Source organism: Phalacrocorax carbo, chromosome 6 (genome assembly GCF_963921805.1).
Source record: "Phalacrocorax carbo chromosome 6, bPhaCar2.1, whole genome shotgun sequence".
NCBI classification, from domain to species: Eukaryota; Metazoa; Chordata; class Aves; order Suliformes; family Phalacrocoracidae; genus Phalacrocorax; species Phalacrocorax carbo.
In genome coordinates, this window is record NC_087518.1 from 37,932,384 (window position 1) to 37,950,693 (window position 18,310).

Below are 18,310 nucleotides of genomic sequence, written 5' to 3' on the forward strand. Positions count from 1 at the left end.
GGGGGGGGAGCCCCGGCACCGGGACACGGGCTCCCTCCGCTCCTCCGACGCCCTAATCCGAAAGTTGGTCTACGGTGCGCTCGAGAGGGCTCGAGGCAGGGAAAAGATGGTGATGGTACAATATGTTGTTTCTAATACCAAAGTGAAATTGTAAACAGTGTCGGGCTTTAAAAAAAATATGCAACCCATTTAAATGCTGAAAACGCCATCACCTGCGTTTGATGCCACCGCCGAGAGGTGTAACTCTATGCAGATTTTCCTTCTTTGTGTCTAGATTGCTTGTACGAGCCGGGGACTTCACAAAGAGATGGGGTTGGTGGTTGATAACGCTGTGCTCTACCACAAGCTCGCAGAGCAAAGAATAGCGTTAGGATTTAAAAACAGACCTGGCTTTAACCACCCGACTCGCAGGGCAACAGGATCGTAATCCTGTTGCTGTTACCACTACGCGCTTTAGATCTCTGGAAATGGTTAAACTGGAAGTGTTTCGAAAAGTTCAAGTACCTGCCGGAGACGGTGTGAAGTTTTGCTGCCCTGGTGCGGCGGGAGGCGGCTGAGCCGGCGCCCCGCTCCCGACCGCCCTGCGCCCGCAGCCGGGCAGGCTGGACCCGAACCAGCCCTGCCTGAAGGGCTCCCCCTCCCGCCCCCCTCCCCCCGCCCGAGCACCCTCCCCTTGCTTCTAATTATTGTTGGTCAATTATTATTTGCGTGTAGACCTTGTCCTAAATCCTCAGAACTAAACGCAAGACCCTTCACGCTGTAATAGGCTTTAGACCGCAGCCCGTGGCCGGCTGGAACAGGGGCTCTGCAGCAGAGCCGCCCGCTGAAGCCCGGCCGGGGCACAGGCGGGTTGCGGAGGCGGGAAGGGCTCGAGCAGCCGCCGGGACCCCCGGCCCGGGGCGCCGGGGCGCCGCTGCCTTTGGGAGCGCGGCAGCCCGCTTCGGGCAGCGGCGGCGCGCGGGCGAGCGCCTTACCTGCGGAAACCTCAATAGAGATGTACTCCTCCTCATCCTCATTAGCTGGGGGGGGGTGGGGGGTGGTCTGGGCATAGCCTTGCAGAAAGGAAAAGCCTGAGAGCGCCCGTCGCGCTACTGAAACATTCCGACCGTGGCGCATCAGATATCCTTCCCAAAACTGCGGAGATAAAGGCACCCTGCAATGAGAAACTGCGTTCGGAGGCCAAGCGCTAATGCAGGCGGATTCGTAAGGGATAAACCGGTAGAGTTACGATTTAGCTTCCCTGCCGTGCTCTCGGTGAGCTTTTCCCTCTCCCCTCCCCGAGCAAAGCCCCGTAGAGACCCTCGCGCCGTGGTGGCAACCCCTCGCTACCAGCCGGCCTCTTCCCCCTTCGCAGCCAGGGATGAGATCTCGGGAAGGCTGAAACAGATTTACCTTGATCTCCTGCAGGCCTTTGGAAATCGAGAAGTCACGTTTGATGCTAGCAACGAACTTTTAGTGTCCCTTTAGGTAAGAAGTGGTCTGCCAACATTAGGATGTTAATCAGACAACGCCTTGGAAACCCCTGGCCTTCTTCACGGGAGCAGCAGTAGCTGGCAGCGTATCCTTAACCGTACCTGATGGAGCAGAAAGAAAGGACCCTCTAATTAATTAAGTGTGCCCGACCGGAGGAGGTTTAGTCATTTCTGAGTTTCGTTACGAGTCTGCCCAATTACTCCTAACGGCGCCGTCGAGCTGAGGCGGAGGCGGGAATCTAGCGAACAATATTTTTGGTGTCTCTGGCTCGGACCGAGGCTTTGCCGCTGCACCTGCAGGTGACAACGCTTCGGCCCCCCCCCGAGGCAGCACCCCGAGGAGGGAGAGGTGCCCGAGGCCTCCCCGCATGGCCGTCCGCAGGGAGCCGGGCCCAGCGCCCCCCGGGGGCTCCCGCAGAACCCGGCCGCTCCCCGCGGGCGCCAGGAGCTGGGCCGTCCCCAGCCCGGCGGGGACACGGCCACGGCGGGGCACGGCCACGGCGCTTCCGAGGCGTTCGGCGGGGCGGGCGGGCTGGGGTGTCTGTGCCCGGCGCAGGCGGGGGGTACCGCTGGCAGCACGGGCGCCACGGGGGTGCGGAGCGTGGCCAAGGGAGCAGGGGCGACACGAAACTGAGGCGGCGTGAGTTACCCCGGCAAAATACCTGGACGGGAATAAAGGAACATTTCGTTCAAAGGAAAAAAAGAAAACAGACCCCAACCAAAAACGAACAAAAACCCCCAAACCAACCCTGAACGTGCCAGTAGAGGGGAAAGGTTATACTGCAACAACAAGAAATAAACTCCTCTCTAGGTGAGATTTTTCACCTCTGTCGACAGCAAGCGCGGCAACCGCCCCCGCCCGGTCGGCGCCCGCCCGTGGCACCTGGCGGGGCAGGGTGTGCGGGAGCACAGCCCCCGCAGAGGGGCGACGCCCGGGCCTCCGCGCCGCCTCCCGCCCTCCTGGCGCTCCGCAAAGCCGCCGTCCCCGCGGCGGGGCCGGCCCGGTGCTCCCGCTCCCCCGCCGGGATCGGGGGGCCGGGGGAAGTAACTTCGCCCGTGTACCGGAGTAGCCGGGGCACCACGGCGGGAAAGGGGGGGGGGGATCCCCAGCAAACAGCTCCGTATCCCCGATTGAATCACCTTGTTTATTTTTTCCTGATGGCTTGTTGTGCTAATTGACTTGTTTTCTCCAAGGAAAGCCTCTCTCTCCCTCCTTCCCACCCCCCGATTTTTTTTTTCTGCTTTTTTTTTTTTTTTTTGTTAGTTCCCTAGACCGGGAATTCTCTGCAGGAGACCACTGCTTGTGGAGGGATCTACCCGTTTTAAGGGAGATTCCCTCACCCCTTTGAGTCTCGTCGGCTTTATAGCTATTACTCTCTTATTAAAACACACACAGACATACAACACATTGATTTCCATCCAAAAGGGCTAATTACATTACTTACAGTAAATAGCAGCCCTGCTGTCCGGGGTCTAGTGTGCCAACAGAGAAAAAAAAATCCCGGCTTATTTCACTTGATTGACTTCATCTTTGTGTGAAATTTTGGTTTATGAGCTGTATTCTGGCACTCGGAGGAATGTAGCAACATTCAATCTGCAAATAACATTAATTTTAGCTACTTAGGGGGAAAGAGAAGGGAGGAAACTGGCTGCCTGAATCTTGGGTTACATGGAAGAGGTGACTCGAGGAGCCCCTGAGGATGTCTCCGGGATGCTTTGGAGAGGAAGTGGGGGCTGGGGTACTTCTTTCACTAGTCGCCCTCGGGTTCGGTGCGGAGCGTCCCCCAGGGACGGGGAGCGCAGAACTGCCGCCAGGAAGATCCTTCAGTAGGGATCGAGGTGTCAGGAAACAGCCGGCAGCTGTTCCAGGGAAAGGCAAGGAAGAGCGGTGTGGAAAGTAAGTAGGAAAAAGGGAAAAGGAGGGGAGGGGGAGCAGGGGGAGAGAGATTAGCCGGGAAGGAACGCATCGCTCCGGCCCCCTGCACACACTCGCCGCTCGCACCCGCGGCGAGTGCCGGGGGTCCAACGGCGGGCAGGGGCGGGGGTCCCGCGGCGGCGGGGCGGGGAGAGCCCCGGTAAGTGCTCGGTCCGCCCGGGGAGCGGGGCGCGGGGCTCGGTCCGGCCGCTCCGTCCCGCCGCGGCTGCCCCACGCGGGCGCTTCTCCTCCCTCTCCCCTTCCCGCGGCGGTGCCGGCCCGGGGGGCGGCGGGACGGAGCGTCCCCCGTTCCCCGTGCGGAGCGGAGCGAGGCCCCCGGGCCACCCTGCCCCTCGCCGGGCCCCGCTGCCGCCAACTCCCGGGACTCCGTGTTTGGGGGAGGTAATAAACCCCACCCCACCCACAGCCCCGACCGTGATGTTTGTCACTGCTTGCCCATCACTAGGGGTTGAGAGGAGTATGACAGGTCTTTGTTGTCTGAATAAAAATCAGTGGCAGCTCAAGGGAGAGAACTCCTCCTACTAAATTATCAAAAATGGGCTGGCTTTAGTCTCTTAACAAATTGGACAGAGCTCCGGAAAGCAGCAGTCCCAAATCCAACCTACAGGCACTGGGAACTTTAAAGCAACCAGGGACTGCTGAAAATAGCACTTCTTTTTGCTTTCTTTGTATTCAAAACTATATCCTTTCCCCTCCGATTCTACTGCCCCCGGTCCAAGTCTCTCCGGTCAGGAGCCCCGGCTCTCCAGAACAGTAACAGATCCTTTAGCTCGTTTTTATTATTTTATTTTTAAAATTAATTACTATTACATTTTCTCCCCCTTGTTTGTTTTTCCGCACATCTTCAGGAAGCCCTCGGTGCTTGTGCAAAGAGAAGCTCCTATTGCAACCTCCTTCCCTGCGCTGTGCGCCTCGGTGTAAACATTTTGGATGATCTAAAGACTCTGGGGTCTGTATATGGAAATAGTGGGGTGCAGAGCAGAAGAAAATACTTGTCCTTTCCGTCCCCCAGCCATGCTTTTCCACGGGATCTCCGGAGGCCATATCCAAGGAATCATGGAGGAGATGGAGAGGCGATCCAAGACCGAGTCCCGCCTGGCCAAAGGGGGACAGATGAACGGCCGAGAAACGGTAAGAAAGGAGCTGGCACTCTTTGAAACGGGATCCATGCAAGCACGGACCCGCACCGGGACAGAGCCTGGCTTTGGGGAAGAGAAAGACGCTGCTTCCCCCTGCCCCTTCCCTGCCGCCCCTGGCTTGCAGGGACCCTCCCGAGGCTCCCTGCAAACCATCCCGAATGCCGGGTGCGGAGCTGGCCAGGCTCAGTCACACCTTTGCCTGCTCGGTGCCGTCGCGTGTGCTCCCTGCGGAAAATGCTTTAAACGGTAGCAAGGACGGGGTTTCAGTCCTTAAAGCGAAGCAGCCCTTTGCCCCTGCTCGGCTCTCCGCGGCCGCCCTGCCCCGTCCGAGCAGGCTGCGGCTGGAGTTTCTGAGCGCTGGGTAAAAGTACTTTACTTTTTTTTTTTTTTTTAATGCACTTCTGGCACCTCCTAAATCAAATCGCAAACCGCGACCGCTCACTTTTCGTAACCATGTTTGGTCTGAAGCGTGGGATCGATACAAAGAGGCCCCGCTCCCTCTGAACGTTATGCCCGCCGAGGGCTTGGCTTAGCAGTAACATCTCCGCTTTTATTAGTCAAAGGACCAAAGTCTTCGTAAATATACTAACGGATAGCGGAGAAACCGAGCCTCACGCTGCGTTTTGTGCAAAGCGAGATCTCTCTTTCTCCAACTTGTAGGGCTTCCGCCGGGCGCGCACAAGGCTCTGCACACAAAGTAACGGCCTGGAAAACTGCTTTAAGGCTCTGAGCCATAGGGTCCTTCCCCCCTTCTCTTAAATAAACTCCCGCTTTGTTAAATGAGGATTTGCAATGTAAATTCAACTCGCCTTTTCAGTTGCTGAAAAAAAAAAAAAAAAAAAGGGGGGGGTGTGTTCGAGGGATGCAACTTCAGGTTGGAAAACGAATGCGGCGTTGCCACTGTAAAACAGTTGCGACTTTAGAACAAGATGTTCGGAATTTTTCTCCCCTGTTAGTTTGTCAGCAAACGCTGCCCCAAGTTTCAAGGCAGAGCTTTTGTCTCCGTCGTCCCTCCGTCTCCCTTTGTCCCGAGCGACACTCCTCGTGGGGAGCAGCTTAATGGGAACTTGCACAAGTTTGCTGACAAAAAGATGCTAGCTTTAGCTGCAACCAGCCTGCGCCACCTTTCCGTCCCCGGGCGGGGCGGTGAGCGTTCGCGCTCGCTCCTCTTTACGCCCTTCACCTGTCCCCTTTCTCTTACTTGTGTTTAAATGGCCTGGTTTTCTTTAGAGACGGGGTTTCGGCTGGTTGAAGCAAGGGTGAAAATTTAGCGGAAAATCGGTGCAAGCCTGCACCCTCTAGCCGTGCGTTTTTGGTGCAGCAAACATGTATTGTCCTACTTTAAAATGCCGTTCTGGTGGAGCGCTCTAAGGTTAAAACGCCCAAGTAACGGGGAAGCTACAGACTTCAGCTTCGGGACCTCAGAAAAGAATGGGCTCTGCTTTTCTTACTGGGGCCTAATCAGTTGCCTTCACATATTGAAATAACATTAGATCGTTAGGAGAGGCTTAATGGGATAAACACGAGCGCTGAACGGCGGTAAATACTTTCCTAGCGGGGACGGTCCCGGTTCCCTCTCAAACTTCCCGCCGGAGCAGAGCTGGGTCCCGGCGAGCAGTCTCTTTGTGCGAGCCCCGGGCCCCGCGCAGGACCCCGGCCCCGGCCCGGCCCGCCCGTCTTTCTCTCCCCGTCTCATCCCCTTGCGGTGTGGTTGTTTTGCAGAACATGCCCCCAATGAGCCCCGAGAAGCCTGCTTTGTGTGCTGGTTGTGGAGGGAAGATCTCAGACAGATACTACCTGCTGGCTGTTGACAAACAATGGCACCTCAGGTGTCTTAAGTGCTGTGAATGTAAACTGGCTTTGGAGTCAGAACTCACCTGCTTTGCCAAGGACGGCAGTATTTACTGCAAGGAGGATTACTACAGGTACAGCAATCAGTCCCCATGGGTTCAAAAGCACACCCCCTCACCAGGCATTATGAACCGAAACTCTCTGTTCTTCACACGGGCTTTCAAAGTTAGCTTTTCTCAGTCAGCGGCTCCTTGATCCTGTAAACGCGTCCCCTCCGAAAAGTCTCGCCCGTTGAAGGGCCGGCCGGGCACACCTGCCGGTGCCCAGGCCGGCAAAGGGGACGGCAGACCCCCGGTCCCCGCTGCTCTGCGGGGTTCCCTCCGTAAACACCAGCGGTAGGCCCCGCAAAGGCTCCGCTCTGCCCGCAGCTCGCCGGTTTGGCCGCGGGCCCCGGGGCGGCGGAGCCCAGGATCCCGCCGCCCCCAGCCCGGCCCCGGGCTCTCCCGCCGGGGTAGGGGGGCGGCCGAGCCCCGGCAGCGGGCCCCGAGTACCCCTGCGGCTCGGCTTTCCCGGGGTTCATCTCCCTGCGGCCCTTCCCGCCTTTACACGAACGCCAGGGGAGAGGGGACCGACACCCCCCGCCTCCCCCCAACCCCGTCCGCCCTTCCCCAGGGGCAGCGGGAGGGCCTCTGCGAAAGTCCTCGGCGAACAGGGCATCTTGGCAGAAAGTTCAAGGCCTTTACCCCGGGGACCCCGGGGCCGGTGCTCCCGACAAGCCGGGCACCGACAGCAGGCGGGCCGGGGGCGCGGCCGGCAGCACGGGCCGTCTGGGGCCGGGAGGGCGAGACCCTGGCGGGGACAGGGACCCTGGCCCGGGGGCACGGCTGCCTTTGCCTTTCTGGTTGATGCCCACTTTTCTGTTTCCTTCAGAAGGTTCTCCGTGCAGAGATGTGCCCGCTGCCACCTTGGGATCTCAGCCTCTGAAATGGTCATGAGAGCCAGGGAGTCGGTTTATCACCTGAGCTGCTTCACCTGCACCACCTGCAACAAGACTCTGACCACAGGCGATCACTTTGGCATGAAGGACAACCTGGTTTACTGCAGGGCCCACTTCGAGTCCCTTTTGCAAGGAGAATATCCCCCTCAGCTGAGCTACACCGAGCTGGCAGCCAAGAGCGGAGGGCTGGCCCTGCCTTACTTCAACGGCACAGGCACAGTCCAGAAGGGGAGGCCCAGGAAACGAAAGAGCCCTGCCCTGGGAGTGGACATCGTCAACTACAACTCAGGTGGGAAACGCACGCCGAGCCTCCGAAAAGAGCGTTCTCGGGCTTCCCCTCAGCTAGGCAGTGCGTGAGTAACTCAGCCAGGCCAAATCTTGCTTAACCATTGGAAAATCAAACAAACAGCTCTCTGAGGGTTGGAGCCTTTGCAGGAAAGCGAACAGCAGCCCTCCTCAAAGGCTGTCTTTGCCTATTAATGTCAAACACCCAAACTTAGACACTTCCCAGGGTAAAGACAAGGAAAAAAAAAAAAAAACAGGAAAAGGGGAAAAAATCCAACCCCAAAACCACAGTTTGCTTTCTCTATAGGAACCTCAGCGATACTGCTACCATTATTAGCAAAAAGCACTTTATTAGCAAAAAGCACTTCACCAGTTAGACCTCAAATTAGAAGTGACCAAACAGATCAGAAAAAAAAAGAGTTATAGCATACAGCTCCTACAGTGCCAGTGCAGTATGCACATTACTTAATATAGATACTCAATTTACAGTAATTAATTCTTCAGGCTAAATAATCCTGGTTTACTGGCACATAAACGATCAAACTGTACAAGAGGCCAACGAATAAACGTTGTTGCCTGTAACTAAGCCCTAACAAATGTAATTAAGAGGAATGGTTTCTGCTCTTTCAACGGTAGGAAAGGAACAAGTGTTGCCCCGTGTTAAATTTCTTCCCTAACTCCAGTCGCTTGAGTCCCCAAACCGTGCCTGAACACACGCTGTTAGGGGCCAGAGGTGAAGGGGTTTTCCATATGATCAAGCAGTTTAAGCGGCACTTCATTAGACGGAAGATGAAAGCAGCGAGGGTAAATCCGAATTAACCAGCTACCAAGTCCGAAAATTATTTTAGCGAAACTTAAGCTCACCATGGACGGTAAGGAGGGAAGAAGGGTCTGGGAAGTAAGAGCGGTGCCAGGTGTTTCCCTGGCAAGCGGGGGGCTCCGGCCCCGGCGTGGGCAGCGGCGGAGCGCTGCGAACCCCGCGGGGGAGCAGGGTCAGGGCCTCCCCTTCCAACAAACGCAAGGCGACAGAAGTGCACGGCTTTCGGCCCGGAGCCCTCTCCCTCCGCCCAGGTTCAGCTCGCCGCCACTGAGGTCCATAAGCAGCCCCCACCCCCGGCACCCCCCATCCCTCCCCGGCACCTCCTCTGGGGCTGCTGGTGAGACGGGCTTTAGCTGGGAACCGGGGTGCTGTGCAAGGCTATTTCATCTCCTCTGATGCGTAGACCTTGGAGCCAGGGTAATCACTGCGCTAATTGTTCCTTGTTAATTGAAGATGACATTGGAATCCCTGGCTACGGAGCGGTTTCCAATCAATCCTGAAAGCTGCTAAAGAAAAGGGAACCTGTAGCGCAGCCAGGATTCCCTGGGCGCCGGCCCCGGAGGGCGGGTTGGCGGGGCTGCGCCCGCTCCGGGCGACCTCCGAGCCGCACGCCAGCGCCCGGCCGCCCCGGGTCCCTCAGCGGAAACGTTGCTAGGGACTATTTGTTGTTAGAATTAGGACCAGAAAGCGGGAAAAGACGAAAAGTTGTGGATATGATACAACACCCCTTAAACTTCAGGTCAGGACTCGAGAGACCTTATCTGCCAGCGCCGTCGTAGTTTTTGTGTGCTAGTCTTAAAACTCTCCTTCTTTGCAACAACGGGGCATATGAGGAGTGCCACTGACCCCAAATGAGATTAAAAAGCACTACCTGTTATGAAAATCCAGCTCGCTTCACCGAGATCTCACAGAATCCTCCGGGCAACGGGGTGGGGGGAAGCCGCTCTAATCTGATGCCTGGGACTCAGTCTAAACGGCTGAGATGTTTTGATCTGTTAGGGCCGTGATTTTATTTTTTAAATTATTATCTAGCAATGCTCGGGGTTGACACATGGTCTCGAGAAAATAGTTTGCAGCCAAACCGTGCATCCCGTGCAAACGACTCCAGCCCACTGACCCACTGCGCTCCCGATCCAGAGGGAGGAAAATTAATCTCTAACAGTTACGAAATGAGTTGCAGTAAATGAAATCGCTTCTCGAAAGAAAAAAAAAATCTCAATTGGCAGCCGCTTTCCTACATGCGCTTTTCGTTCCCTGCCCTGTGATTCAGTAACTGCTCTTGCACGTAATCATTGACAAAGGGCAACCAGTGCACAGAAAATTAAATGCTGGCTACATGACTGCCGCCTTCCGAGGGGGAAGAGGGATGCGGGCAGGACCTGGAGCACGGCCCCCAGGCCCCCCTTCCCCCCGCAGGCCTTTGCCCGGGCGTGGGCCGCGGTACGGGCTGCCCCCTCCATCCCTCCTTCCTTCCCTCCTCCATCCCTCCCTCCTTGGCCGGGGGCCGGAGGGCTGCGGGCGCGGAGCGGCGCGGTTCCCCGTCCCGTCCCGTCCCGTCCCGTCCCGTCCCCCCGCGGCCCCCCCCGGGTCGGAGAGGAGCCCCGAGGGGTGGGGGCGCAGCCCTGACCCGGCATCAGTCACACCAAGCGCACCGCAGGCGGCTGGCGGCGCTCCGCCTCGGAGCAGGCAACTTCTGAGCGGTGGCAAAAGTTTGCTCGTCGGTCGCTTCTTTGGTGAGAACCACGAACTTAAGGTCCAAGGCGGTACCCTGCCGGAACAGCCGTACCCGGGGAGCCCACACCGATGCGGCAAGCCATTATGGAAAACGAATCCGACCTTTAGGAACGAAACTCTAATTAAGCTAACGACTTCAGCGAGCTGAATGTAAACATATGTGTGCTCGCAAGCGGTCCGGCCGTACCTGGCTCAGATTTGTGGGCTCATTTTGTTTCAGGGGAGCTGAGCGCAGGGCCAGAATGGAAAATCAGATTCTGCTGCCGAGTCTACAACAGCTTTTCTATCCTGTGTTTTGTTTAGTCGTTTAATTTCTGTTTCTCAGCTCCTCGGTTGTAAAGTGAAAACACAACAATAAATAACTCAAAATGTTATGAGGTAAAAGCCATTCATAGTTGCGAGCTGTCTGGAATTAATGTGAAAAATGGAAGAAACTATTCAAAAGTACTTAAAACATTCAAGGCTTTCTCTATATTACCTCTTATATCATAGAATTAATATGTATTTCGAGGGAAACTGTGTTGACTTACAGCCCACAGGATATAGAAATGAGATGGTGAAGAAGATTTCCCTAGGAAAATATTTTGCACAGCTGTTGCTCAAAGAGCTGTTTACTTTATTTCATTATATATATGTGTGTGTGTGTGTGTGTGTGTGTGTGTGTGAAAAACTATGAAGAGTTCACTTGAAGAACTCTTGGCAATAAAAAGCAAACTCTTCTAGCTCTTTCCAAGGCAAAATGAAACCCCCCCCATTCCCTCTGCAAAGAAGTGAGCACTGATGTCTTGCCCGATTTTTTGCTTCCCCCCAGTTCCCCACGCAAGAGTGTAAAACTCTGCCCTGTGATGTGGCCAAACCACATAACGCTGTTTCACCCATGTAAAATAGAGAGTGAGCTAATCATTTCACAAACTAGGATCGTCTGAGGACGCTTGGAGCCCTCTCTCCATTTTCTCTTGAAAATAAAAGCCAAAATAAAGTAGATCGCAGGCGAGAAAAGTAGATCACAGAAACAAAGGCAGTAAGCAGGACAGAGGAGCCTGAGGAAGTTCCCGTTGCTCCTGCAAACCTAAGCAACCCGAGGAAAACAACACAAACAGCTTGCAAACGTCTGAAGTAAAACCGGAGGACTGAATTCTGGTACTCTGATTTATGTCAGCTCATAAGTTACGGCCCACGTAGTTTGACTGAAGGCAGTGTGATTGCTTGTGAAAACAAGTAGTAAATACGATCCAAATCTGGTCTGAAATTGTATTTAAGGCAACTTTCAACTCCCGGTATTTTCAGAAGTGTCAGCTTACTTTGTTTGAAAGTACAGATATACTTCTTACCAGGACCAGAAGCAAATCTAGCTATAATTAAATATTCACCTGATTTTCTGTCAAAGTGTTGTCTTACCAGCATCTGTTCTTGTTGACTTGTCTTACAATTCAAAAGAGAAAACACCTTCAAGAAGCTTTTATTTTCTCCTGGCTTCAAGTTGCTTTGCCTCTGTTTTTAGCACTGTCAACATCAGCGTCTCTGGATTGTGTGCTTTCCCTCTTTCTCCTTTCTCTCGTCTTTTTTTTAAATTTTATTTTTGAGAACTAGGGATCAACTAGACCTAGTATATAATCCAATAACTATTGGAAAGCAGTTCAAACACTCAAATGAGCAACTAATGAAACTTGGTCTAGTTACAGACATGTTGAAACATTTTTAATTAGCTGTTCTTTAATTAATATCCCTGCTATGACGACGCCATTAATTTTCTCCTATGTGACTGAGCTATCTTTATAAAATGAGACCCTAAAAAATTTGTAACCTTTTCTTATTTTTAAAGCTGAAAAGAAAAATATAGATGTTTCTTTTACCTTTTTTTTTTTTTTCCCAATACTGTCATTCCTTTCCCCAACCTGAAGTAATGATGCCATGGTCCCTGAACAGCTGCAACTCTTGTGTACAATTCACACCCATAAAAGCGTAATTTGAAACAAATTTGTCTTTCACAGACACATTGAATATCCTGAATCAGGGAAAGCCAGGAAGCTCCTTTAAAATTTGTAGCCACTAGTTGGTTGCTTATCAAAACATCCTAAATCAGTGCCAACTAAGAGCTACTGCTGATTGGGGTTGAGATTGAGCAACTGAATCAAGCCTAGATATGTTTTACAGATGACAGTCTGTAAAGTGCTGTAAACTTTACTAAAGTAACGAAGACAGTCTTTGAGAAGTTCATATAAACTCCCAGGCAGGGTCCAAAAGTATTTATTTTATCGGGAAAAACCTCCAGATTTTATGCTTTCTTGATGAACTGTCATAACAAACTTTCCTGCTGTACATCTCTTTTTATAGGTGCCTGTGATTTGGGGGAAAAGCTCAGGAACATTCAAAATGCTCGTTTGACCTTTATGCTTCTCTCAAGCTAAGGGTGTTTCAATGAGTGAGATTTCAAAATCTGAATGAGATTTCAAATGACTCTTTGAATGCCCAAAGCAAAACCATCACCACAGGGAAAAGGCTTGTTTGAAATTAAATGCCAAAGGAGAGAGAACTTTCTAAGTCTGCTCTTAGTAGGTACAGGCCCCAGGGACATAGCATGTTTTAAGAATAGGGAAAGGCCGTCTGCTGGATCTTTTTTGTCTCATTTAATTACCACTTCTGTAAGTATCCTCACAACGTCTTAGCCCTTCCTTCCTTGCTTGCTTCCTTCCAAACAGTACGTGACTCAACATTTTTTCCTGGATTCGTTCATCCTACATGATGCATGGCCACCAACTCCTTGTTTCATTTTGTTTATTGAACAGGTTGTAATGAGAATGAGGCAGATCACCTGGACAGAGACCAGCAGCCTTATCCCCCATCCCAGAAGACAAAGCGCATGCGCACCTCCTTCAAACACCACCAGCTTCGTACCATGAAGTCCTACTTTGCTATCAACCACAACCCAGATGCCAAGGACCTCAAGCAGCTTGCCCAGAAAACAGGCCTGACCAAGAGAGTTCTGCAGGTAAGAAGCCACACCACCGGCTTGACAGAATTTTCCCCTTCCCCTGCCAGTCAATAGTATTTCCCTTACGTGTAACCACCGCAATATATGTAGAAATACTTTTGCTAGGTGTGTCCCTAGCGGGTGTGCAGAGGGTATGGTATTAGATGGCAGGAGTGCCTAATGTATGCCCTACCACCCCGAGGCAGCCAAACACTAAAGTGTGATTTGTAATTAGTTGCATCCTCAACATAAGGAAACTCTCTCCAGAGTCTACCAACCCAGTAGATATCCTGGGATGTGTAGTGTCTCTGTGGTGACCTTATTAAGGGTACAGGTAGCAAATCTGCTTGTTCTATACACACTGGGTGAAGCCCTTGGGCTCCCCTGAAGTAGTTAATGTGGCCCCTCAGTGCGCAGATCCCCTGGTATGCGGGAAGCAAGCTTTGACCAATACGATCCTCCAGGACCAGCTGGCTCCCTCTTCCAATGCCCGTTAGGAAACTGTTATCATTAAGGGCATACATAGTAAAAAGTCACTTCCCTGTGAAGGACAGCCTAGCAAATTACATTTAAAAAATCCCTATACGGTGTGTGCTAGCTCAGTGAAGTTAAAGTGAGGTGTGCATTATATGCAGAGTGCCAAAAAAGGGCAGCAATAGAGATAGAAGGAGAATCTATTAGCGGCAATACCTTGTCCGTCTTACCTGTCACCTGAAACGTTTTCAGTGCATCTTACAGAACAGAAAGACTAGGTGACCCATATCAACAATCTCTATGGCAGAGATGGTGTAATTAGCCCCCTTTCCTCTTCAGTCTTTTAAAATGATCAAGACAAACTTTCAGCCTTGGCAAAATCTGCTCATTCACCCTTTGCCTCAATCTTTATCATGTGTCTTGACCCGAAACCTACCCAACCCAAGAATACACTACATGGCCCCCAAGAAAGTTGCTTTCCTTGGGTGGGTGAGTGAGTGAGCAGATTTTTCTTAAGATTGCTCTGAGGTCTGCACACTGGGCTGCAACGTTCCAGCGAGCGCCTGTAGCGCTGGGCCTTTTATGCAGGGTCCCACCTGCGAAAGAGTCAGTACCACCAGTAGGAAGTGAAGTGAAGCTGTATAGTGACTTAGTCGATTTGCCACACAAAAACAAACATCAAAAGATGACTTAAAAGCAAGAACAAAGACAAAAATAAGCAAAACAAAACAAGCATCGGTAAAGAAATCAATTGGGATTGGTTTGCAGGTTTGGTTTCAAAACGCAAGAGCCAAATTCAGAAGGAACCTTTTGCGGCAGGAGAATGGGGGTGTCGATAAAGCTGATGGCACCTCACTTCCGGCACCGCCCTCAGCAGACAGCGGCGCACTCACTCCACCCGGCACTGCGACCACTTTAACAGACCTGACCAATCCCACTATCACTGTAGTGACATCAGTGACCTCTAACTTGGACAGCCACGAATCCGGGAGCCCCTCACAAACTACCTTAACGAACCTTTTCTAACATTTTGTTTTTTTTTTTTTTAATTCTTACTCTTCTTCTTTATTATTATTATTATAATTATTATTTTTATTATTTTCAAGCCTTTTTTTTTAACATAACAAACCCACAAAATATTTGGGAAAATAAACAGCTTGATGTGTAGCATCTGCAGCCACTTGGCAAATGAGTTTGAAGTAATATGTTGCTATAATAAATGAACATTTATTGTTGTAAAGTGTAATCAAATTTTTAAAATTCATCAAATAACTGAAGAGAAGGTTATGAATCATTCTAATAAGTGCCTCTTAAAATTGTATGTTACTTATTTCCAGAACCTTGGAAAAAATAATTACTACTAAAAAAAAAAAAATTATTTTCCCTCCTTGATAACCAGATAAAAATCAGTTTAATTATGGCCAAAAGAATGCTGCTTCAGGACTGTATGTTCACTTACAGCATTTAAGAACCCCAAATTTCATTTTATTTTTATAATGCATCTAAAAGTTTTGTATGATATATTTTTTAAATGTTGAAAAATAAATACAAAATGAGTTAAACTAACCATCGGAACAGTCAGACTGCAAGCGCCAGTGCTTTTTTCTAATGCATGAGTCACAAGCCTGACCCCCCCTGAGCACTGGGGATTCTCACTGGGATAGCTAAACGCTCCTCTGCTACTTCTTCACCCAGCTGGGATGTCCTTGGCCACCACTGAAAGCTGTGCCTGGATGGAAATCTTGGAGAGAGAGACCCAGTGATGAGAGTGCATGTGGTGAGGCTGGCAGGATCAGGCTGTTGGTCTCCAAATTTGTGTCCTATACTTTAAGGAGGCAAGATCTGTAAAATAACCTCCAGACTGAGCTCACTCCTGCAAGGGTATTATTAAAGTAGTAACAGCAGAATAGTAACCCAAGTGAGGAGTCCTGCTGATCTGAAATATCGCATAGGGAGGGTTTTTAATTTTTGTCTGTCCAGCAGCTCTGTTTTGGAGGTAAAAAAAAAATAAGTGGGGTTCGCTACGTGGCCTTGATGCCGTACCATTAAAGCAAGCAGGAGGTTGCCCAGCTACTTTAGTGAGCACAAGAATAATATCTAAGAAGATGTATGCCTGTGTACTATTAAAATGAGTTTTTCGTAAATCATACTTTTTTTTCAGGGAAATGGAAATAAGCAAAATATAATTTATTAAGATGTTTAAGGAAAATATTTCACTACAATTTTTTTCTTTACTCTTTTGGATTTACTTTAGATGTTTCCTGAGATTGTACCAGACACTGTTTAACACACGAACTTAAAATCTTTAGTTCATTAATATCTCTAACATATACTTTAACTTTTTAAACTTTGTATAAAAGAAAAAAATGTTCGCAGAAATCCTTACAGAAGTGGGAATTAATTGGCAGTGAATAATTTTAAAGCAGATAAACTCAGAAGCCTTGTGGATGCTGATCTGAATACATTTATTAGTTTACAATAGCAATCTTTCTTTTTTTAAATTTTATTTAAGCTAAAAGTCTGAATGGTCTGGGCAGTGGTGAATGTTCATTTGTATCCTTTTATTGTAGTTGAACACCAATTAGATTGTGGAGAGTCTCAGAAACAAAAACGAACAAAAACCAGTCAAGATCTATGTCTTGCTTTTAGTGGATTGTTAAGAATAACTTTGCACATATACCCCACTTTTTAGACACCATCAAATCTCTTTTTTGGTGGTCAAAGTGGCTATTTAATATATTTTAAAGGTGTCCTTTTTGGCTGTATAAATGTGTGGTTACATATTGACAGTTCACTGCCCACATTAAAGTGCATTATTGTAATTTTTGCTCAGGGTTTTTAGAAAATTAGCACAGAAAAGTAGCTTATTTTTAAAAAAAGATGATGGAAGAGATGCTAACACTGTAATAGAAGAAAGGTGTGTTTGCCGTTATATATTTAGCAAGTATGGTTATCATCTTCTACGGATATTAAATCTTGACTTTTCCTATTTCTATTACCTTATGGGCATTTACCACTAACCAGACCAAACGACCTTGGTAAGGCTGAGATCTTTATTAATACACTTTTACAGGTAAAAATATTGATACTTATAAATTTTGTTCTTTGACAGAACAATATATGGTACTAGAGATCTACTTTATTAAGTAGACTAATTAAAACTCAGTTCTACTATGTGCCTTATGATATACCTTGGGAGTAAGTTTGTGAAAAATCAGGATATATGTGTTGTTTGTTAAATTAACTGTTTTAAGCCCTTTTGACACCTCACTAGTTTTGTACTGTTTTACCTCTTATTTCTGAAACTCTTTTTATGGTGTATCCTGTTAGAGGGGACAAACATGTCATAGAAAGCAGTTGTGCACTCTTTCAGATATAGTTGATAAATCCAATAATCTTATATATTGAGCTTCGTGTTTATAGTACAGTAAGTGGTCTAGCAAAATTGTCCATGTTTCTTTGTTTATTGATAAATGCATTGTATAGAAACTATTTCCCCTAAATATTTATGGACCAAACAATTGTGATATATCCTATTAAATTTGTGTGAATAAACCATTTTGAATCTAAGGAGTTTTATTTCCCATCAGTTTCATTTTGGGTTGTTTTTTTTTTTTTTCCTTTTTTTAATTTAAAATCTACACCTACCAGTGTGTCTCTTTGCTTTTACGGTACCTGCGAACAATTGGTATAAAACATGGAAACACGGCCTTTTAAATATTTTAAAATATGGTTCCTTCTTAGGTTTTCAATTTCTTCATATTCAATGTATATGCTACTGCTGGTGCAATTTAGATTTTAGGCTTTTGACTCCCTTTTTTGGACATGCAAAGTAATGCCCCACTGATTTGATATTGAAACCCTGTCTTAGAGTTCTAAAAAAGCCAGAAAACTAGCAGCTAAAGTAATTGCATGACAAATATAATCTAAATAATATTATGAAATGAATCAAGATTTAATGCTAGGTGTATTGAACACAAAATAGAATTGCAGACCCTGAAAAGCCAGGTTGCTCTGTAGTTTAATAAATTGTCACTATGATTTCTTTCAGGGAGAACAAATCATGGGGCATTACAGCCAAACATCCCGACGTTTGAAAATTCCCTAAAGTATTAAAAGAAGGGGAAAAGTTTGATCGGAAATCCACTGCAGTGAAGACAAAGACAATATTAGGTTATGATAATCATACATTTAAAAATCTATTGAGCCAAAAAATAAAAACAAAAGACTTGATGTCATTTCCTGAATGTTAACAAAACATATGTTATTTTATGGTGTCTAATTAACAGAACTGAAGGCTTCAACAAATTGTGTGGTATTAAAAACAAATTTAGAGAAACTGTATAAAACCAGAGCAACCTGGCAGCAACCTACCCAGCCCATATTCGAAGAAAACTTTTCTTTAAAAAAATCACATTTGTCAAGCACAAGTACTTGTAAATTAAAATCTGAGTGCATTCATTCCACTTGCTTGCTAATGTGTACTAGTCATATCTGTTAAATGGATTTTTGTAAATTCAAAGAGAACTTTTCACTCATTCGAGGTCATAGGAATCAAAACCCAGTAATTTTAGTACTATTGTTTCTGAATTCTTTTAATTTTGAACGAGACAAATCTGCATGCACTTTTCCATCTGTCACATATAGTGTACATTTCTGTATGATGAATTTCTCTTTGATGTTTCTTGTAT

General features: G+C 48.7%; 1 protein-coding gene across 1 annotated transcript; it reads left to right on the forward strand.

Moving 5' to 3' along the window:
- The first annotated feature begins 2,552 nt into the window (after positions 1 to 2,552).
- Positions 2,553 to 17,633, forward strand: LHX9 (LIM homeobox 9). Its single transcript, XM_064454765.1, is given in 8 exon segments — positions 2,553 to 3,259; positions 3,262 to 3,369; positions 4,257 to 4,325; positions 4,421 to 4,539; positions 6,270 to 6,472; positions 7,269 to 7,624; positions 12,961 to 13,163; positions 14,388 to 17,633. Coding segments are annotated over 8 exon segments (1,434 nt in total). The 5' UTR covers positions 2,553 to 3,141; the 3' UTR covers positions 14,646 to 17,633.
- The last annotated feature ends 677 nt before the right edge of the window (positions 17,634 to 18,310 follow it).